The 24090-nt window shown below is 41.9% G+C and overlaps 1 protein-coding gene across 1 annotated transcript in view; it reads right to left on the bottom strand.

The window, feature by feature from the left end:
- jak3 (Janus kinase 3 (a protein tyrosine kinase, leukocyte)) overlaps positions 1–24090 on the bottom strand; it is a 191114-nt gene that overhangs the window by 129433 nt on the left and 37591 nt on the right. The window contains exon 2 of the mRNA XM_039767079.1: positions 15763–15982. Within this exon, the coding sequence (XP_039623013.1) occupies positions 15763–15952 (190 nt within the window). The 5' untranslated portion in view covers positions 15953–15982. The remainder of the gene's footprint in view (positions 1–15762; positions 15983–24090) is intronic.

Here is a 24090-nt window from a genome sequence, read left to right as displayed (position 1 = left end):
AGCGAAAAATCCGTGATATATATTTAGATGTGCTTACATTTAAAATCCGCGATAGAGTGAAGCCGCGAAAGTCGAAGCGCGATATAGCGAGGGATTACTGTACAGTGGAACCTCGGTTCACGAACGTCTCAGAACACATACAAATCGGTTTGTGACCAAAAAGTTTGCCAAACTTTTGCATCTTTTCACGACCACATATTCGATATACGAACAAGCCAGTTTCCCTTTCGGTTTGTGCGCGCCGATGATTTCCGCACGTGTTCAGTCTCTCCCTGTGCAGCGAGCGAGAGAGAGCGCGACACACATACAGGCGCGGAAATGAGAGACACACACACACACGAGAGAGGGTGTATAAGGCAGAGAAGGCAGTTAAACAATGCACCGGGCTTTTTTGTTTTCACTTCTGTTTACAGCGATTGGTTTGTAGCGTGCATTGTTGCAATGTAACTTTTCTTGATGGTTTATTAAATTAATGGAATTTTTCAAATGTTCATTTTTTCCCCCGTGCTTAAAACTCATTTTAAAAAAAATGTTTTTAGTGAGCGGTTCGTAGCGCTATAGCGCACACTCTTGCAGTGTTAGTTCTCAGTTTTCTCAGTGTTATTCAATGTTTTGACATTTTGTTTACTATTACGCTGTGCATTCTATGGTATAATTAACTATATTTGTGCTTAAAAACTTAAAAAAAAATTATTTACATACAGTTTGTACGGTCTGGAATGGATTAATTGTATTAAAAGAGAGAAGAATAGATCTAATAATAATTCCTGCAGGAATGACAACCTATGTCCAGACACTTGACATTGCAATAAACAAGCCATTCAAGAGCCATTTGCGAATAGAAGTCAATGATTACATTGAAAACAGAATGGATAGAAATCAGCGAGGGAACTTTGTGAAGCCTAAGCTGCAAGAGGTGGTGACTTGGGTAAAGAATTCATGGGATAAAATCACTGAAAGCTGTGTTGCCAATGCACTATGAGCAGGTCACCTGGACAAGAAGTGTTCATTTAAGGAGAGCAGTATTGTTGCACATGACAGATGGGGGCCATTAATTCTAAAGGAATTAGACTCAAAAGAAATCCAGGAAGAAATTGCAGGTTCAGATATGGAGAGTTATGATGATATTCTAGAAGAAGATGACATGATTGTATTTGAATAAATGTAGAAGCAGTTAACATACGGTAATTTGTATAACATGAATACATGTTGATTGTTAAACTAGAATTAACATAGGAGGGGGTGCCCAAGGGAGTCCGTGATACCCTCAGTGAAATTCAAACCTGGATGGAGCAGAACTCTTTGAAATTAAACTGCAACAAAACTGAACTCCTGCAAATGGGAACTAAAATGCAACTTAATAAAATGAGCTCCTTCCCAGTCGATCTTGGCGGTGAGCTCATCAGACCTGCCTCTACTGCAAAGAATCTTGGTGTCATTTTTGATTCCTTCCTTTCTTATTCCACCCACATAAATCACATTAAGAAACTTTCTCACTTTCACCTCCGTAGCATATCCCATGTTTGCTCCTTCCTCTCCTTCTCTAACGCTGAGAAACTTGTCCCTGTTTTTATCACATCCCGCATCGATTATTGTAACTCCCTGCTGGCAGGTGCTCCTTCTAATCTTATATCACAGCTCCAGCTTATTCAAAACTCGGCTGTAAGAGTCCTGACTCGAACCAGCAGCAGCAGTGAGCACATCACACCCATCCTGCTCCGTCTTCACTGGCTCCCTGTGTCTTACAGAATCGAATATAAAATCCTACTAATAACCTAGAAAGCCTTAAATAACCTCGCGCCAAACTACATCAGTGACCTTCTCCATCACTATGTGCCTGCCCGCCCACTAAGGTCCACTGATTCTGGCAATCTTGTTGTGCCCCACACTAATCTACACTCCGTGGGTGACAGCAGGGCCTTCAGCTGTATGGCACCCAGACTCTGGAATGACCTACCGAAATTAATTAGATCAGCCGACTCCATGAATTCTTTTAAAAAACAACTCAAAACTCATCTGTTCAGGAAGGCTTTTAGCTCTACTTGACTTCATTCTCGGTTTACCTCTCTGTCAAGATGCTCTTGAAACCTGAATGTGTGTGTGCAAGACCATCAATTCTGTTGTCTGTTAGGCTTTCTCTGAATTTACTGTCTTAATCTTCTTTATTTATTTATTTGCTTTGTACTATGCTATATACTGTATACTCTGCCGTTCTTTCTTATATTCTTTAAGTCTCTTGAGCATGGGAAAGGCGCTATATAAATAAAATGTATTATTATTTTATTATTATACCGGTAGCGATACGCTGGCCGGGGCTTTTGGGGTGCACGTTTTTCCTGCTGAGGTGGGTAAGTGTGGAACAGCTTTCAACCTCGTTTTTTGCTTCTTCTCGTTCTTCGTGGTCGACGTGCGGCTGTGGGTTTTTGTTTCCTGCTGGGGAGGGGTGCTGCATTTCACCTTTTTTTAGGCGAGAAAAATCTTTTCTCGTTTTGGAAGGGGTGAGGTGCGGCGTTTTTCCCCAGCGGGAGGCGGGGGTTCGCGTCCGCGCGCTGGCTGCAGGGATTGAGAATGGCAGGAGACGGGGTTGAAACTTGGGGCACTACCTCGGAGTAAGTTGTTCTATGCTTGCCTGCCATGGCGGTGGAGGTGTGTGCTCCGGGGGCTCCGCTATTGCGGATTCTTTTGGGTACCCCCTCGTACAGTAGTTTGTAGAACATGAATACCGTACATGTTGATTTGATTGTTGAACAGGCGTCAACGTACCAGCAGTTTGTACCGTATAATTGTTGAACAGGAATAAATGTACTTTGCTTTTTTGAACTTCAATGAAAATAAAAACTACCCGAAAATAAGCCCTAGTGCATTTTTTGGACCTAAAATTAATATAAGACACTGTCTTATTTTTGGGGAAACACGGTAGTTCTTTCCCTGTCTTGCTCTTGTCCTGTGCTTATGTATATATCACACCAAGGTCCCATTATTTTATGTCACTGTATGCCAAAATATGATGTATGGATGGTATGAGAATAAAGCTACTGGACTTGTTGACTTGACTTGATTTGCACCCCACATGTGTCTAACAAAAAAATGATACTTAACGTCTCAATCTGAACCATGTAAGCTGATACAAAACTTGCAGTCATTTCATTTGAGGAGTACATTAGCTAACCATGATAAGAATATTATGAAAATAGCTTGTTGTTCTACATAGACTCATTGTAATGTTGATGTCTACATTGTTGGATTCCTTATGTTATGATCCTTTCTATGTAGCACAGATTGGGTAGTGACAGGGACAAGAACCCACCCCTCAATCGAGTATATAATGCTGAACCCTGGCATCACAGACTCTGTGGGTTTACTTAGTGGTAACAGAATCACAGTATTGTGGGTTCGGATAAAGATTTTATCACAGGGAGGCGCAGATTGAAGTCACTAGACTGAATAGGAGAGCATGGGGGTCATGAGGTCACTGGAAAGGGGTGTTCCTGATATTTCGGCAAAAAGGACGAAGGTCCAAGTCTTGAGATCAAGACTGGACACCTTCAGTACTGTGTCTCTTTGGAGAATCCTTGGTACCACTGCATTGACTTTGTGTTGCTCACAGAGTCCCGAATGTGACATATGTCCTGCATTGTGAGTGAACGTCAGTTACAACACTATAGCCATGTGGCGCAATTCCCCAAGGGTAATCCGGCTCACAGGACCCTAATTGTTGGGGACCTGAGAGGCTTGACCAGGCCAAGGGGATGCCTACGTAACAGATAGATCTGCTGTGGCAGGTAGATGGTCAATTCTGGAGCCTGAGACTGGACCACATGTCTGTCGGGGGGTTGGCAACTGGGATCCCGGCTGTTTCGTTGTGTGGTGGGTGCGGCAAAGCGCTGTGCCAGTGCATACCCCCGAACCTGACCTGACCGGAGCGGAACTGAGCCTGACAGCTCAGGTCACATTTTTGGCCACAAGTGTTGGCAAAGTTGACATGAGCCCTCAGAGACACTTTAAAGAATACTTTAATCAGCTCCAGACTAGTTTGTTTTCTCCATCCCCATTAACATCAAAGCATTTTGCAGAGTTCACAGAAATCCACAGGACTTTTTGACATTTTTACCAAACTTGAGGCGAAATGAATTCAACGGGGTTCGCTCATCACTAGTGGTGACATTGTGTGTGTGGGTAAACAAATGATCCTAAGGAAGTGCACTGGTGAAGTGCTCAAGGTTCCCTCATTCATTCGTGCATTTTCCCACTTGCATAACCCACTTTAGATTTACTGGGGCTGAACCCTAACCCAGTAGCACTGGCTGGAATGCAGGATCCAACACTGGATGGGAAGCCAATCCATTCCGGACACATTCATACTCAAATATCCACACTTACTTACACTGGGTCAATTTAGAATCAGCAATAAACCTAACAAACATGGCCAGGGGAGAATGCCCATACCAATATGGGGTGAACGGATGAATTCCACAAAGATAGTGACCACACCAGCATTTGAACGCAGGACTCCAGAACCATGAAGCAGTCTGGACCCCTGATCATCCCCTGTCTCTAACTGGGTATCTCTGTCTCACCACTTCACCAGCTAACAGCTACTGTGTGGTGAGTGTGGCTGCCATCATATCCAGGTGGATGTTACACATTAGTGGAGGCTGAAGTGGCTCTAAAGTGCTTTGAGTAATAAGAGCAATATATACAGTAAAGGTAAAGAATTACTATTATTATTATGATGATGATTATTATTGTTATTACTATATATCTTTTATAAAAAAAAAAATTTTGGGAGGGAAACGAGACGTGATCTTCTCGGAAGACACTTTGATGTCAGGCAAGACAAGGCAGTGAGACAAAAGGACTGCTGATGTACAGGCTTTTAAATGATTAACGCTCAGCGCAACATGCAAAACATGTAGCTCTTCTGCAGCAGCAGCAAGCCAGCAGATGATCCCACCGCATCTCCTTAGTTTGCGTTCAGCCCCCCCGCCTTCACAACGCGAGCGGCAGAGACACCAAGTGGCAAAAGGACAGCTGCTGTACATGCTTTTAAATGATCGATGCGCAGCGCAACATGCAGATCACGCAGCATATCACAAGCAGCAGCAGCTGCTGTACAGGCTTTTAAATGATTGACGCACAACGCGACATGCAGATCATGCAGCACGACACTGGGGGGTGGGGGGTGTAACTCAAACACTACAGCTTTAATACTGCCATATATCAAGAAATTAAATATGAATGGAAATAAAAATAAAAATCTCTTTAAATTGTATATCTGGTTAACCAAACCCGGGGGTTGGCAAGCAAAGCGAGCAGGAGGCAGAGCCCCCTAGTTATTATTATTATAATTATTATTATTATTATACTATTGCACTTCCTCACACGTCCATTCTCAAACTTGCATAAATGGGTGGGCGGAGCTTATCCTAGCTGCACTGGGGACAAGGATAAAGCAAACCCTAAATGGTGTGCGCATGGGGGGCAGCTAAAGGGCCTGAATGAGACTAATTCCTCATCAGATCAGGGGATGGCGGAGTGCATTAACTTTTTCTCTCAGTTCTCTGCAGAACAGCTATGGGAAATCCCGCCTGGCCCCAATGACGTCACTTCTGGTCCCGGCCTCAATGATGCTGTTTCCGGTTCTGGCCCTAAAGATGATATCACTTCCGGTGCCGACCTCAATGACGTCACTTCCAGTTTCGGCCCCTATGAAGATGTAATTTCCTCAACTCCCCTTTAAAGCTGCCATCTTTGTGCCAGAGGATCAGTTCTGTCTTGGACCCGAACCTGTACACATTGTAATTGCTTAAACCCAATTTGCAGCCAGAGAATAATATACGGGTGGCTGCCCCAAACCTTTTTGATGTCTCCAGTCATTTCTTGTGACAATGGGTTACCAGTCCATCACAGAGCTCACACATACGCATCTGTGTTCACTGGTGCTGGGCTCATTCAGAAAAATCATAACCTAACCTGTGTGTGTTTTAGCTTTTAGAGAAAACTCATGAAGACACAGAAGAAACAAGCAAACTCCAAATCAACAGTGTGCAGGCTGGGATTTGAACCCAGGAGTAGTGAATTGTCACTATTTAACTGAGCTGGAATCACCTGTAATTTTACTGAATCAGCATGCAGTCTAGGCGTTATCTTTATCTCTAGCATGTCATTTAGAGCGCACATTACAAAATTGTCTAAAAAGATCTGATCACAACACGGACCCTCTGTGCTCTCCTACCTAAATCAACAGAGCCAATGCTGCCCCCTCTCCCTCCATCACTAACACTTCTCCCACTGACTAGCAATCGATCGCTTCTCAACTCCTGTTCTCCAGCTTCTCCAATTCCTTCACTTCTCCCACCCCTTCCAGCACTAAGACACTCTCTTTTAAACTCCTTGTTGGCACCCGCTCATTAAGGTATTTTCAAAATAAGTGGGATTCTGAGAAATTAATTAATGCATTTATTTCTAGTAGGATTGACTACTGCAATGCTGTGTTCACTGGCTGTTCAAACTGTTCTTTATTCGACCTCCAGTTAATCCAAAATGCTGCTGCAAGAATTATCACAAGAACAAGAAAATATGAACACATAACTCCAGTTCTTAAATCCTTACACTGGCTCCCGGTTAAGTTTAGGGCAGATTTCAAAATCCTCCTTTTAACATATAAAGCCTTAAATGGCCGAGGTCCGGCTTACTAATCTGAACTTTATCTTGACTTACAAACCAGAGCACACATTAAGATCTCAAGATGCCGGTCTGCTTATGATTCCATGAAATAACAGTAGGAGGTCGAGCTTTTAGTTACAGGACTCCCCTAAACTGTGGACAGGTCTGCCTGCTACTATAAAAGATGACCCTTCAGTCTCAGCTTTAAAATCTCAGCTGAAGACTCACGACTTCAGTTTAGCACACCCTGACTAGAGCTGCTGATTAACTGTACAGACTGCATCTCTGTTGTCAGTCATTAGCACTAAAACATAAGTAATATGAGAGTTAGAATTTGTTACTAACCCTGCCAAGTTGTCTTCCTGCCTAAGGAAACATCATCTCAAACAGAGGAGTAGAGGTAGAGGGGTCATTTCACTGGATTGGCCAACCCACCACTGACTCAGCTATGGAATGGCCAGTATGGGGGAGGCCCCTTGACGGCTGAAGTCTCCAGGACTCTAAACAAATCTGAATCCAATTATCATCTACTCTTGCATTTTGCTCTCTACTTGTAATATTACTATTGTACGATCGGATTACTTGGGCTCTGTTCTGTGTATTGTATTATATTGACTCCTTTTTTTTTGACACCCACTGTATGCCCAACCTACCTGGAAAGGGGTCTCTCTTCGAATTGTTTTTGTCGAGATTGCTTCAATTTTTTTTCCCTATTTTTGTAGTGTTCTTTCTTGTCTCTGCGGTGGGTTGGCACCCTGCCCAGGATTGGTTCCTGCCTTGTGCCCTGTGTTGGCTGGGATTGGCTCCAGCAGACCCCCGTGACCCTGTATTTGGATTCAGCGGGTTAGAAAATGGATGGATGGATGGATGGATGGATCTTTCTTGTCTTCTTACAGAGTCAAGGCTTGGGCTATCAAAAGACAGGGCCTGCTAAAGCCCATTGTGGTATTCCTTGTGTGATTTTGAGCTATACCAAAATAAATTGTATTGTATCGTATTGTTAAGGTCTGGGCTCTAAATGGGTTACTCCATAATGGTGGAATTTCATTTTTTTCCTAAGCCATTTTGATTCACTTCAATGTTCAGGGTCATTGTCCTGCTGATGGACAGCTTATCTTGACATTATCTTGTGGCATACTATGATAAACCTGGGAATTCATTTGCCCCTCAATGATGGGAACATCTCCAGGCCCAGGCCCCAAGGCAGCAAGGAAGCCCCAAATCATGATACTCCTTCTGTCACTACAAGGTTTTTTCTTGGAGGAGTTTTTTCCTTGTCTTCTTAGAGAGTCAAAGCTCTGGGGCTATCAAAAGACAGGGCCCACTGTGGCACTCCTTGTGTGATTTTGAGCTATACAAAAATAAATTGTATTGTATTGTAACTCTATAGCTGCCTGAAGTCCAGTTCAGAGAGACTGAGTAGGAGCTTCTGTCGGCAGACCATTCACATCTTGAACTTTAAAACAATCTGAACGAGAACAGGCCATTCAGCCCAACAAAGCTCATCAGTCCTCTCCAATTAATTCTCCCAAAATTACATCAAGTCAAGTTTTGAAAGTCCCTAAAGTCTTCCTGTCTACCACACTACTTGGTCACTTATTCCAAATGTCTCTGGTTCTCTGTGTGAAGAAAAACTTCCTAATGTTTTTGTGAAATTTGCCCTTTGACAATTGCACAATTTCTGTCACTCAGAATTTCTTCTGCATAATAAGAGATAAAAAAAAAGAAAAAAATCAAAAAGCCAGATCTGCAGAGGTGCACCACAGTCCTTCAGATTAGTGGCAGATGACGTGCTTTCCTCTGATGCCCATGGGCAGAGGTGACTGCTAAGTAGGATCCCCTGCCAGGTCACGTTATGCTGGACCCATCAGTTTGTTCCTAATCCCAGTACTTCCAACTACAGCCATCTTAGGCTGTGAAGTGACTATCACTTGTCACTTGACTACTTCAATTAGAAATATGCCATTTTAAGTGTTAAGGACAGAGTTCATGTTACCCTGGGTTACGTCAGCACTGCGTGGTTTGTTCAGTTAAGCGGGAAATACCATCAACATGTTATCACTCAGTGTGTGCCCTCAGATAACTTTTACCACAAGCCAAAGATGTTTTGATGGAAACTTAAGGTTGCGCAATGATAGCTGTTTGCTCAAATAGTAAGGCGGTGTAGGGGAGGATTCTGGAATTGCAGAGCAATATTTTTATTCTGAAATGCCCTCAATGACAACATAAAAGAACAGCAAATCCAAATGTGTGCAAGAATTGGGGATGGCAGTGGGTAAATAAGAAGTATTTGGATTATTTACTGGCTGTGCTAACCATCTAAGGAGGGGTGAAATCTAAGTAATCAACATAGACCAATGGGCCCCTCCCAACATCGGTGCTCTGATTATGGGCGCCATGCACTATGTGAGATCTTCGTATAGAAAGGTGCTGCTCTATTAATCTCTTGTGCAATGGAAAAGCCACATAACTGCCATTTTTATCAAAATGTAGTTTTTGGAATTAGTAGGTCTTTCCTGGTGTTACAAGGTAGTAGTGATGGTCATTCCAGTCATAGCACGATGGAAGAAGCACGATACATACTGCAAGACAAAAACCTAGCAACTCCCTTGACCAATGAGGAAAGACCGCCTACCAATGAAAACGTCGGATTACGGATCACTTGATTTAAATGCTGCGACTGCGTGATTTAAATGGCAGGTGTTGCTGATTCGTTAAAAAAAAAAAACACACTATTGTGTACATGAAACTCAGGAAAAATTAAATCTAGAGATCGTTAATTATAGGGGCGTCGTCATTTTCTCAATTTGCCGAAAGCTCGAAATTTGTGACATGCAAGGATTTTCCACAGTTAGTGAGTAATAGGGTCATTATTGTCACAAGTTCAGAACAAACATATCACTATGATGTGCTGAACAATATGCCACACCTCACCAAGTTCCAGTGATATTTTCAAAACGAAAAATAGAACTAGAAATATAAATATTGTTTTTTGTTTTACAAGAAAGAGAACTGAAATTAAGGCAAACAGAGAAACTACAACTAAATAAGAATAAAAAATAGTGATATGTGAACGAACTAAAACGAGAATGAAAATTGAGTAAAAACGAAAAAAACAGCAATAGCATTTTCGTTCAGTCTGGTTCAATCAAGCACAGGAGTTGTTTGTAGGTCGCCCTGAGCGTTCAGTTACGTTACGCTGTTCACTATGCAGTGATCTTGCACCGTAGGCTTACTGTAGTCACGTGGCGCAACTTCCGTAAAGGACTGTTGCTTGTTTTTTGCACACATTTGGTTAGTCGGGTTGAAGCAGTAAACACATGTCGTTGACGATGGTGAGTTTTACACAGATGTTTGTGGGTAGAAAGCGAGGAAGTAATGTGTGGAAATACTTTAATTACAGCACAGATGATAACAAAAGCAAATGTAACATGCGAGAAGAAGAAAAGAGTCTTGGAGTTTCAGTGCAGGACCAGCTGGAACTTCTCTGGTACCATCACTGCACTTCATACACCTGTTATCATGAAAAGTAAAACAAAAAACTAATAATGATAACATAAAATGAGTTTGCCCACTGGTCTGTGCTATAAATTTGTTTTCTGTATGATTGTAATAATTTTGATCATTTTTATAGTCAAAATCTCTGAACTGGCGCATTTCCTGTTCAAATGCAGGGGAGACACATGAGGTGTGGCAGCGACGAGCCTCGCCTCACCTCAGACTGCACTCTCCCTCACATATGGGGGGTTGATGCCTGCAATTGGCACGTGCCTGTCACTGTCTCTCTGTATGTCACCAATATGCACGTTTATTATACACCCTGACTTTCTAATATCTTTAATGAATGTGTGTGACATATTCAGTCTTGCTGATTGGACATAAAACCCCCGTGAAAAGGCACAAAGTGAGGCAGACAGTACCGTGCCTCCCTGGAGGGGGCGTATGTGAGCCCAACAGGTGCTTGTTGCTGCTGTTCTTGTACAAAGAGGCTCTGGGCGTGTAATAAGTTAGCGACATCAGAAAGTCAAGTGCACTGCAGGAATCTGTTTATTTGTATTTTTTCATATCGACCGACTGCCAAAATGGAAGATTAAGACTTTTAAAACTAAAGGAAAAATAAGGAAGACTTTTACAAGAAAGTGACAGAGATTTTCGTGGAGAAGGACAGGTGCATGGACTTCATTTACAAATAAAGGTAAGATCATAAACGGTTTTCAATTTTATAAAAAAATGGGATCAGTCTAAGAACAAAAACAATCCAATATTTAAAAACTAAATGTTGACCATAAATAAAATATTCTTTTGTTTTACTTGAAAAGCTTTTATAAACAACTAAACATTTCAATTAAGGTCAATTTTTAAGGTTATTTTTGTGCACCTCTCCTTACTTTCATTTGTATCGAATGAGTTTGAATTGTGGAATTGCAACAGCAAATTTAGAGCACATGGAGGTTGAGGAGCAAATGCACTCTCTCCGCTATACATGTAAAGTTCTTTCTTAGTCAGATATGTACCTTACCTGTGTGTAAAGAATACTGATGCGATATGAAACATAACCAGTAGTCAGTGTGCAGGCTGCCTGGTGAATAGTCAATAAGCTACTCTTTGGGGTTCATATATTTGTAAATCTAACTCTGAAGGAGTCACCAGCCATGAACCTCACCGCACGTCACTGCACTTCAGTACTGGCAGCAGAAATCGTCAACATCCAGTCTGGTGGCGCCAGTGGCTGAGGACCTCGTCTGTGTACCTGCATTACAGGCCGTGGTCAAGCGAATCATTTCACTGTGCGACTGTCTGTGCAATGGACGTCGTTACAACATGAACAAATCTCTTGAAATGCGTGCACAGACTGGTTTCTTGGTTTGAAAAATGATCTGTTTGATTTTGTGAATTTCCCCTTGGGATTAATAAAGTATCTATCTATCTATCTATCTATCTATCTATCTATCTATCTATCTATCTATCTAAAATTGTACTAATATTATGTAAAAAAGCCAGAACTAAATAAAATAAAAATAAAAATTTTAAACACGGAACTAAATAAAAATAAAAATGGTTGACTCCACTGAAAACTAGAGCAAAATAACAATTTTATAAAATAAAATAATAATTAAAAGTATCTACAATTAATATCAGAACTGAAAAATCACTGTGTCACCATTCTGTGGCGCTATAACTAGTGAGTGCAGCTACACCGTATGGCCAAATATATGGGGACATGTGGACGCCCCTCCAGATGACTGAGTTCAGGTGTTTCTGGTTCATTAACTCAGGCACATAGCCATGCATTGTCCAATGACAAGCATTGAAGAGCTCAGTGATTTTAATGTCACGCTGTCATAAGTGAGTACATGAAATGTCTGCTCTGCTGGTTCTGCCCATGTCAAGTGGAAGTGACGTTAATGGGAAGTGGAAGTGTGGAGGAGCCATAACAGCTCAGCCATGAAGTTGTAGACCACACAGTCTCACAGAGCAGGACCATCGAGCACTGAAGTTCATGGCCTCTCCTCTGTGGCATCACTCACAACACACTTCTAAACTGGAAGCAGCATCAAGACAAGAATTCTGCATATGGGAGCTCCACAAATTGGGTTTCCATGGCCGAGCAGGTTCACACAAGCCCAAGATCACTATGTGCAGTGCCAAGTGTTACCTGGCATGGTGTAAACCACACCACCAATGTTCTCCGGAGCAGTGGAACCGCGTTATCTGGAGTGAGGAATCACAATTCATTAACTGGCCGTCTGATAGACAAATATGGTGGATGACTGGAGAACACAACCTTCAGGACTGCATACCAAGAGGGGGTATAATAGCAGGGCTTGGGCTCGGCTCCTTGGTTCCAGTGAAGGGTATGGTTTATGCTACAGCAGACAATACATTTGAGATAATTGTGTGCTTCTGACCTTGTGGCCTTTTCTGTTCTGTGAACAAAGCGAGGTCTATAACGACTTGAAGGAACTCGAGTGATCTGCACAGACCTCTGACCTCAGCCCTATCGAACATCATTGAGATGAACTGGAGCACTGAGGGTGAGGCAGATCTTCTCATCCAACATCAGTACCTGACCTCACAAATGGGCACAGATACCCACTGACAAACAAAAAAAAATTGTGGGAAGAAGAGTGGAGGATGTTATAGATGGGCAACTCCTTTTTAATCACCATGGTTTTTGGAATGGGATGTCCAACAAGCTCATATACCGTACGTATGATGGTCAGGTATCCACAAACCTTTGAACATATGGTGTATAAAAACCCTTCCTTCATACATTTCCACCTCATCTGCAACCTTATGACAGTGCCAACACAGGGGCAACAATTCCCATCAAGCAGCTGGAGGGTGCTGGGGCTGATGGGAGGACACAATTACTATTGTACATGAAATTTAACAAAAGGGGGATCTCAGCTACGACAGTAACTGCACTGTTTTCTTCTCCACTAATTTGGATTCAGTGGTGACTGGTGAAAAAAATCTGGATGGGGCCACAATTTTCATGGGGACAAACTGAAGCAGCACCTGTCTATTATATAGCGCCTTTCACATCTATCTATCTATCTATTGTGGCAGATGGCTGGGGCCTTTGTCCAGCCAGAATGCCCCTGTGATAGAAGGAGAGGGCAGATTCAGGGCAAAACCTCCCCCAGAACATGAGAGGGCAATGCCCCCTGGCTCACAGCAGGGCCATGGGTTTGGAGCTCAGAGCTTTTATCCTGCTGGGGCCTGTAACCAAGAGCAGGGGGCACCTGGACAATTTCAGAGCTCTGGAATAGGATCCTGGGGCACTTCAGGGTGCCCTATAAAAGGGGCTGCCTCACTCCATTCAAGGAATGGAGGAGGAAAGAAAGAAGAAGAGTGTTGTGTGCTTTTGTTGTGCTGAACTGTGTTGTGCTTGTGGGAAATGGCGGAAGGCGTCTCCCACGAGAGAAAAAGAAAATAAAAAAATGTGTGTGTCTTGAACTTGTGTCCCAGTTCAGTATCTATCTATCTATCTATCTATCTATCTATCTATCTATCTATCTATCTATCTATCTATCTATCTATCTATCACATAGTGCCTTTCACATCTATCTATCTATCTATCATATAGTGCCTTTCACATCTATCTATCTATCTATGGTCCTCCTTTAAAGGAAATTGAGAATCGAATTTGCATATTTTAAACGTATTAATCAAGTAGATATATTTAGAGAAATCTGGGCTGTAAATGATGTTTTATGCTCCATGGAAGATGAATGTCTAGTATTAAAGTATGAGTAGGAAAACTGTGTTATTAAATGTTGTTTAATTTTGACTGTTAATTTGACTGCAATTATGTTATAATTGTTAATAAAGGTCTGTTTAAAATTAAATTATCTATCTATCTATCTATCTATCTATCTATCTATCTATCTATCTATCTATCTATCTATCTATCTATCTATCTATCTGGTCATTCCACATGCTCGTGTGGTCCTCAGCATAGTGTCAATGCACATCTTGGCCTGTCCAGTACCAAACCTATTGGACAAATCAGGCTAAAATGTATCATACCCTTTCCACCATAATGCCAATCTGATGCTAGATTTCCCATTTCTAATTTCAGTCCCCTTGTTTTTCTCATAACTTGCCCTATAGATGTAGAAAGGAACAGGTGCTGTAAATTGCCCAACCCTCTGCCAATTTGCCCAGCTCCCCATTCTGCCAAAGCCCGCACCACAGTGGTTCTCAACCTGTGGGCTGGGCCCCCCTAGGGGGGCGCGAAGTAACAAAAAGGGGGGGGGCTCGAAGATGTGAAAAAAGAAAACAAGAATCAAAAATATGAAAAAAAACATCTGTTGAAACCAAAACAAATTAACTTAAACTACATTCTGATACTAGAACAATAAATATAGAATTTGATAAATGTCGACAAAAGTTAAGTAGGTATAATAAAATATGCATCTACATTTCAAAAAAATGTTAGGGGTGGCGCGATTAAAACTGTTATGAAAACTCGGGTCACAAAGACTTAAAGGTTAAGAAACGCTGCCACACCGTAATGTCCACACCTGAGGTATCACAAACCCCTGTGATGCCAATTGTCCTAAACATCATGGTGCCCTGAAATGAGAGAGCCATGTAGAAAAAGTGTTGTGTGACCAAAATGTCTGCAAATCCCCTTCAATGAAAGACTGCAATGTGCACTTTAATCACAATGTCTGAATTGTTTGATTTGTAATTTTAAACTGTGAAGGGGGAAATCAAGGAGAAATGGGTCTTTGTCCAAAATATTATGGGGGGCAGTATATGTGTACAGTATAACTAATTCTGCAGCTGTAGAAATTCAGCAAGTGATAAATGGTAAAGTTATAATATGTTAAATTAAAGTAGCAGAAAATGGCCGATAATGAGAGGAGAGTTAGGAGTACGCACTGATACAGCACATTGCCGCACCCACCACACAACAAACCAACTCAGGATCCCAGATTAGCACCCGAGTGCAGCCTTGCAACAGGTGATACTTCAGCACCACACCAGTTCAGATAGAGTGGAACACTGGGAGGTTTTTTTATGGTGGCTGGAGTGCCAATTCTGCCCCCAAGGTTTTCCCTGCAGGTTGGGGGGCCTACATGCAGAGCTGGATGCAGATTAACATCATACCAGGATGGAGCAATTGCAGGTTAAGGGCCTTGCTGAAGGGCCCAACAGAGCAGAGTCTCTATTGGCATTTCCGAGATTCGAACCGGCAACCTTCCGATTGCCAGTGCAGATCCCTCCCCTCAGAGCCACCACTCAAAAATAAAGCTGAGGTTAACGGCTGAAGAACCATCTGAGAAGGCGGTTGGGCGGGTTGCACAGACCCAGCACTACGGGGTGAGTCCTACAATTAATGGGTGGGATGAACCCAAAAGCAAAAAGAAAGAGTGAGACACATTTGGAAAATCCCTTTACTGTGAGTAATCTTGCTGTGGAAACCATGCCGATTTTTATTATTATTTTCTTCTATTACTAATGTGACCTTTAAAGACACCTTAGTTACAATTAGACCTCCCACTTTTCTCAAACTTTTAAAAAACTTTCACCATCTTTCATCCCCATAGCTGAAGAGACATTAAATGATGAGATTCTTACCACACTTGATAGCTGCAGCGATGCAGATCTCCTCAGCAGAAACCTTTCGGGAACTGAACCAGAGCGTTAGTTCACCATGATCTGAGTTACTGTAGTACATGTGCACCCGCACCCCCGGCCCGCTGGGCGACCAGAGTCGGTCCATCTGTTTGTTCTGCATTAAGGCTGAGGTTTCTTCCCAGGGAGCCATATGGCTCAAGACAAATGCCAGACAAGGAATCTGTTGCAAAAAAAAGGACAATAGAAACGGTCACTAACTCATTTGGATGATCTGTCTGTGGGTTGACTGGTCGATTAGTTACAGGAGAGTGAGTCAATAAAGTAAGAGCCTGAACAAGCAATCGGTAAATATAGCGCCTTTAGAAAGTCTCCAGACGCCTCCACTCTGTTCACATTTTGTAACATTGCAGCCTTGTCCTAAAATCATTTACATTCATTTTTTTTTTTCTCGTCACGCAACACTCAATACCCCAAAATGACAAAAACAGGATTTTGGAAATTATTACAAATTTATTAAAAACAAAAAACTGAAATCTCCCATTGGCACAGGAATTCACATCCTTTACTCGTTGCTTAATGGGAGCTTAATCTATCTATCTATCTATCTACTGTGGACACTAGGGGTCACCTTAAACCCAACAGACAGACACGCAGGACACACGGTAGCAGCAGTAAGAAGTTGGATTAATTCTTTTTCTTTTTGTACAGTGCCCTCCAAGCACCACAGCCACAGGTTTACAGACAAGTAAATAAGCACAAAGCACAATTCTTTCTCTCTCTTTCTCGTCCTCCTCCACACCTCCCAGCAAGTGTTGTCCACCTTCTCCAGCTGGCTGGGTTCTCAGCAGTCCTTTATATAATACCAGACCCGCAAGTGCTTCTGCTCTTCCGTCCATGTGACCTGCCAGCACTTCCGGGTCAGATGGAACACTTGAGTTTTTAATCAGCCTGGAGTACTTCTGGGCTTCCGTCCCCATGACTTGCTAGTACTTTCGGGCTAGGTGAGAACCTTGTCTCCCATCTTTGCTCCACAGCATCCCTAGGCAGCATCCATGGCACCTAACAGGGCTGAGATAAAGAACTCCATGTCCCGTGGCGCCCTGCTGGAATCCAGGGCACTGCTACAGTCTAGGGAAGCTGCTAACTAGCGTCTTGGGGGAGGCAGAGTCCTAAAGTACCTGTCTTTCCCCATCCTTTCAGTCTCTGGGCATCCTGGCCGGGTTGAGCTGCTGACCGTCTATCTATCTGTCCATCATGAATAATACAGGCGAGGGGACGCTGGCGCACGAAAGTTGCTGCTGCTCCTCCCTGTTAACAACACTTTTCGCAAAATTCGCCTTTATTCTACACTTTCTCACGCTTGTTTTATTTCTTTCATTGCACGTATAGTTCGTGGATTCAGCCGACTTGAATTGCATGAATTTGGCTTAATATTTACAGATTTTATGGACTCTACTTTGACTGGGAACAGCTGAGTCTGTGGATCGCGGGACAAGACCTACGAACATTTCTTTGTACCTGGCGATCTATGACCTCAGGATGATCTGTCTCCGTGATTATATTCGCTATGCTGATCTGCTCCTGATTCATTTTACAGTACACTACGACTGGGATCTGATCTAATGCTCATATAAACCTGGCATACGGTTCCGGGACGATCACGCATGAAATTACAAAGCGTTACTGTTTGTGGCTGTGTATTGGAACCTCCAAATCCTGCTACCTCCATCTGCTATACATTTCTGCTGCTTCGCTATCGCCATTCATCTCATCCACGCTACCACACCCGCCTGTCCTAATGGTTCTGCTATGCTGTGCTGCTTCTCCGCTACTTTTCAGATAAGTATTGCCAAGTATCATGCTAAAATACTCTCATGACAAACTCCTTCTTATTAAACAGTTTGTCCAGAGCAAATGGTCTGATTGGAACATCCTAAAAGACGCCGGTATTTTGCAGCGCCTGAAATATATACATCGCGGGTCAGGTCGCCGCCAGGCTGCGAATGAAAAGACAACCGGCAGCATTTGCTGAGGAATAAGACTTCCTTCTCATGGCCCTGAAAATACAAGTATCAGTGTGCCAAATTTATTTTAAGTGCCTTGAGCATGGGAAAGGTGCTATATAAATACAATGTATTATTTATTATTATCTATCTAATAGTGCCTTATCTATCTATCTATCTATCTATCTATCTATCTATCTATCTATCTATCTATCTATCTATCTATCTATCTATCTATCTATCTATCTATCTATCTATCTATCTATTTATTATATAGTGCCTTTCCTATCTATCTATCTATCTATCTATCTATCTATCTATCTATCTATCTATCTATCTATCTATCTATCTATCTATTATATGGTGCCTTTCACATCTATCTATCTGTCTATCTAATAGTACCTTATCTATCTATCTGTTAAATAGTGCCTTATCTATCTATCTATCTATCTATCTATCTATCTATCTATCTATCTATCTCTAGTGCCTTTCATATCTATCTATCTGTTTTGTCTTGGTAAAGTAATATTTTACTCTGCTTTCCCCTTTTGTATTATTAATGCCAATGCAATTCCCAATGCAATGCAATTTGCCAGCACACCAGAGCTGAGTATATTGGTCGTGTCTCATTACAATTTGCCAGTACGCAGGGGCTGAGAATATTCATTGAAAACTTCAACCAGCTATAGCGGGTTCCCAGTGCAATTTGCCAGCATGCCAGAGTCTGATCAGCCGTACATTAGTTGAGAAGCCAGCTTATGACCACTGGCGCCCCCTAGTGAATCAGCATCACTGCCCCTGGGATTCAGCCGCTGTGTGACGATGCAGGTTTAACTCCATGCTCCTATTGCTGTTCAGGAGCCCTTGAACCCAACACCGTCGATAATGTCACCGAGATGAGCTGACACATAGGGACAAATCTCTCAAGACCAGGGGATCTATACTAATAAAAGGCAAAGCCCTCACTCACTCACTCACTCACTCACTCACTCACTGATTCACTCACTCACTCACTCACTCACTCATCACTAATTCTCCAACTTCCCGTGTGGGTGGAAGGCTGAAATTTGGCAGGTTCATTCCTTACAGCTTCCTTACAAAAGTTGGGCAGGTTTTATATCGAAATTCTACGCGTAATGGTCATAACTGGAAGCAGTTTTTCTCCATTTACTGTAATGGAGATGAGCTTCAACGCCGTGGGGGGAGTTTCGTGTGACATCATCACGCCTCCCACGTAATCACGCAGTACATAGAAAACCAGGAAGACCTCAAAAAAGCGCTGAAGAAAACATGCATTATATAATTGAGAAGGCAGCGAAACAATAAGAAGCGAGCGAGTGACATATACAACCATATTCATGAGTTCTGCTACTTCGGAAACATAGCACGATGTAAACCTACACTTTAAATTAAGTTCATAGACAGGCTGCCGCTGGCGTTTGTAAATTAGTGCCTGCCCATATAAGGCCATCCGTCAGCGGCAATCAAATAGCAAACTCCCACTAAATATTCACGGGTTAAGGACTGTGCTTATGCAGAGGAAGATGAGATGGTCAGGGTGGTGTTTGACACAAACTCAGCGAAACTGTGAGAGAAAGTTTTAAGTGCCAGGACTAAGGTAACATTAAATACAGCCATGGACATAGCACGAGATGGCACCAGCACAGCTGGGAACCTTCGATGCATGTACACCGAGTGGCTCACGTGAACTGACGCAGTGCACAGATAAAAGCAACAGTTCCAAAGAGCTGAACAAAACCGAATTACACAATTGAAAAGGCAGCAAAAATATGAAGCGCCTGATACATACAAGCATATTCATAAATCCAAAACAAAGCACACGTTGGAAAAAGTCAATGTCCCGCTAAAGGAAGACAGTGTAAAAAACCGTGCATGCAGTGTGTCAGGTCTCAGATAAAGAAGAAGACGAGCTGTTTATTGATGCAGTAAGAAACGAATCGATGAATGAAACCTGTCATCTTTACAACGATTGACAAACACGGAATGTAACTTGAACACAACACATCCTACAAATACGAACCTGATTGAAAGAAATAATGATAATCAAATCCTTGATGACAGCAACACTCAGTAACACTCACAAAACAAATACTGTATATTGACAGTCATGTTACGCTATTTTTAAAATGTTCCCTTTTCTTTTCTAGCTTTTTAACACACTACTTCTCTCGCTATGATACGCGGGTATATATATATATATATATATATATATAACCCGATCTACATACTCGAATAATGGATACTTTATTAGCCATCAATGATTGTTTTGGTAAAGCCATACTCAGTGTATTCATTAGATGAACGGTAAAAAGTAAGAGCGAGGGAGGATGACTTATTGAGGCATGCAGGCTGTAGTGCGCCAACTCTATCTGAATTGCGCGATCACATTTGAAAAATATATCTTTTCAAGTTCTATTTAGTCCATATGTGTCAAACTCAAGGGCAGGGCCACATCCGCCCGGCGTAATTATATCCGCCCGAGATCATTTTATATACTGTATTATTGTTATTAAAGCCGGGTATATGAAGCGCTGGTAACACAATAAACTACAGATCCCATAATGCAGCGCTTCAGCTGCCTTGCCAACACTTACCGTTAATCAAGTCTACCTTATGATGCTGCAAGTTATTGCGAAGCTAGCTCACACGATGCTGAAGAGAAAAGTTGATTCTGAAAATAGAGCCTTTAAAATCCGATGGGAGGCTGAGTATATGTTTACTGAACCCGTGTGTCTCATTTGTGGAGCTAATGTGGCTGTAATTACAGAATTTAATCTAAGACGGCACTATGAGACAAAACATCAGGGTAACCTGAATGCAATGCAGAAGATACAGAAAGCAGAATAATTAAATAAGAATCTGACACTTCAGCGGACGTTTTACCCGTGCACAATCACAAAGTGATTTCAAGTGAAGCTGCTTTTATGGGAGACACAAATGCACCAGTGCACTTGCCCCACTTTCCCTGTTGCCAAGTAATGTTAAACCAAGTCGTCACTACGGTGTTCCCAAATCGCACTTTGCTGATAAACTGAGCGCACTGAGTTTGCACGGCGCTTTGGTGACTTTGAAGAACAAAAAGTCCGTCTACATGCGGCTCGAACCTTGTGCATGTTTGGTAGCACATATCTGTGTGAGAAGCTCTTCTCAGTGATAAAGACTAACAAAACAGCACACAGGAGTCGCCTCACTGATGAGCACCTGCAATCCATCCTGAGAATCTCCACAACACAGAACCTCACACCAAACAGAAACGAACCTGTGGCCAAAAAGATGCCAGGCGTCCAGCTCTAAAATGACATATGAGCAAAGACAACTGAATGATTTGATTTGTTATTGCTGAAAGGAACACATTTTATTTATATTTCTAGGTTTTGTTATGCAGCATGTTCATATTTGAATTTGTATAATTTTGACAGGATATATTTTTATGGAGAGCAAAATCTTTTGGGATATTTAAAATCTAAGTTTATTTTTTATATAAAATTACATAAGAGTAAAGAAATTTGAATGTTTGTTCTTTTAACGTTTACTTTATTTCTAACTTGTATAATTTAGACAGGATATATTTTTATGGAGAGCAAAATATTATAAGTTGTTTAAGGTTTGAGTTGATTTATTCACAAATAATATTCCTGTCTGTTTTACCATTCCTACCAAAGATATTTCTGTCGACTAAATAAAAATTCCTTCTATTTAAAATTTAAATAGAACTTGAACAAATACGATAGTTCATAATATCCACGCAGACTTGCACGTAAGAGCGGAGTCATCCGTTTTAACAAGCAGCGTATTGCACTGATACTGAAATAGCTGTGTGTGTATATATGTAGATATGTATGTATATGTATATATATGTTTATATATGTGTGTGTGTATGTATGTATATATATATGTATTTGTGTGTGTATGTATGTATGTGTGTATGTATGTATGTGTGTGTGTATATGTATGTGTATATATGTAGATATATATATATGTATGTATATATGTGTATATGTATAGATATGTATATATATATATATGTTTATGTATGTGTGTGTAAATATATATATATATATATATATATATATATATATGACAACAACACTCATCACTCACAACAGTGACAAAACAATTACATTGACAATCATGTTACGTTATTTTCAAAATGTTTCCTTTTCTTTTCATTGCTTCTTTAACACACTACTTCTCCGCTGCGAAGCTCGGGTATTTTGCTAGTATTCCATAAAGTGCTTTTATTAAAAAAAAAAAAAAATCAAATCAAAAAGTGCAAAGTCAAAGTTCAATAAATAAATTCCATAAAATCAAGTGTCCAGTGGGGTTAAAACCAACAATAAATAAATCCTTTAAAATGCAAGGTTAATATAGGCAGCAATTAAAACGCAGTCTCTTTCTCTCCGTTTACTCTCCAGGCCACCTCTTTCTCTTTCTCCCCGGCTCACCAACAACCACAAGCTCCTTCAGTAAACCTCCATCTTGGCCTCCATCAGGAAGTCACTGCCAGACCGCCGAGGTCAACTCTCCTCCCTCGATCCTTCACGCACCCGCAGTCGCTCCTCAGATCCTTCGGGATGGCACCTTTCCTGCTCACCCCACTCACTGGTACATTCAGGTGGGTGAACTAGCCCCCTGACGCTCCTTCGCGGGACCCCAGCTCATGGCGTTTCCACCTTCCAGGTGACCGGATCGTCACCACCTGACTGCTGTTTTCCGACCTCTTACTGCATCCGCTTTTCTCTCTCTTTTAACCTTTTGCCTTTCTCTCTCTTCTTCCATGATTTCTCTTATCTGTCTCCCATTCATCTTCTCTTTTTCCACCGGTCTTTTTTTTTATTTCTTTTCTCCACGATTTCCCCCCTCTCTGGTGTACCTTCGTTTATATATACACATATACACCTCTCTGCCTCCGTGGGCGCAGCGTCTTAATTACACCAATGAGGCAAACAAGAACGACCGGACCCTCACGTGCAGGTGCAACTCGCTCCAATCACCCCATTAACTCCCCGCGGTTGTGCAATCGCGCCCATGGAGAACGACACGGCTATACGGATTTAAAAAAACCTGACTTTCTTCGGAAGCCGCGGACCCGCTATATCACACGCCGCACTACACTAGCCTGCCAGCGTCAGCATTGTCCTCTGTGTGTTTGCGTGCAGCCAGTTCAAGCGCAGTTGGCTCAGTGATTTACTGAGTTTCATCCATGGCGTCAGTTGCACTTTGTACATATTGTTCCAGTAGTTTTTAAAATAGTTTTTACAGTTCATTAGCAGTGTGTACAATGATCAGTGTTGCAGTAATTATGATGCTCTTTGCGTGAAAAAAAATACGTGTTCCATTAAAATTTCACTGTTTCTTTGTGAATTGTGACGTTTACTTAAAAAGTGCAGCAATAAAGTATTTGGCATCCGGGGGTGCATTAGCTGCCCAAGTTTGTGGCGGATTAAGGGTTAATATGATATCTATTTATCTAAATAAACACTTCATAATAAAACCCTTGAAATTTGTCTGCTGGGTGTGGGTTAAAATTGTGTTGGGTGGTTAGGGGAGCGCTTGAGGAGGCCCTCTAATGAGCTACCACCACATCCCCAGTTTGAAAAAGTCCCATGAGGCACCTTTACCAGTTGAAGGCATTGTAAATAGGGGAGACGAGTCTACAGAGTCAGTAAAGGGGGTCTAGCGCATCTCATGAGTCAGGCAGGGTTCTCATGGGTGTGTGGCTGGAGATCCCTTAAGATATTTAGAAGGCTATCACTGTAATCATTTTATCAGCTTCATGGCAGTCTATCTCCTCTGGTTCTAGGAAGTGATGACATTCAGTGTCAGATCTGAGCTCAGCTCTTGGGAAATCACTTCAACTAATTTTTGGCTTCTTTTGTACTCAACTGTAGAAAACATCTAGTTTAGATTAAATCTAGCAAAAACCAATAGTTTCAGATGGATTTTCCTTTCTTGCTTAAATTAAATGTGGTCTGCGATTTTAATTTAAAATGAATAATGTCGCAGATGGATGGATATTCTGGTGAAGGCTGACTCTGTTCTCCAACTTGGATGGGAGACTTGACATAATGAATGGTCTCACACAGTGTGACGGAAGACCCAGCAGGAATGGTTGGACGTCTTTTATTTGGCAGGTGGGTGGACACTGTAGGGGCATCTCACATAAGATGGTAAGAATTTCCTTTGCAGGTTGGGATGCCATAGTGAGTAAAGGGCGGGCACTGGTTAATCCCCATTTACATACTTGCAAGGCAACATGGGAGTTATGGTTCTATATGGGACCATCCTCTGGCTTTTGCTCTGA

The sequence above is a fragment of the Polypterus senegalus genome, chromosome 10, assembly GCF_016835505.1.
Source record: "Polypterus senegalus isolate Bchr_013 chromosome 10, ASM1683550v1, whole genome shotgun sequence".
Classification (NCBI taxonomy): Eukaryota; Metazoa; Chordata; class Cladistia; order Polypteriformes; family Polypteridae; genus Polypterus; species Polypterus senegalus.
Note: the sequence above shows the minus strand (reverse complement) of the source record. Positions and strands in the feature narration are given on the sequence as shown.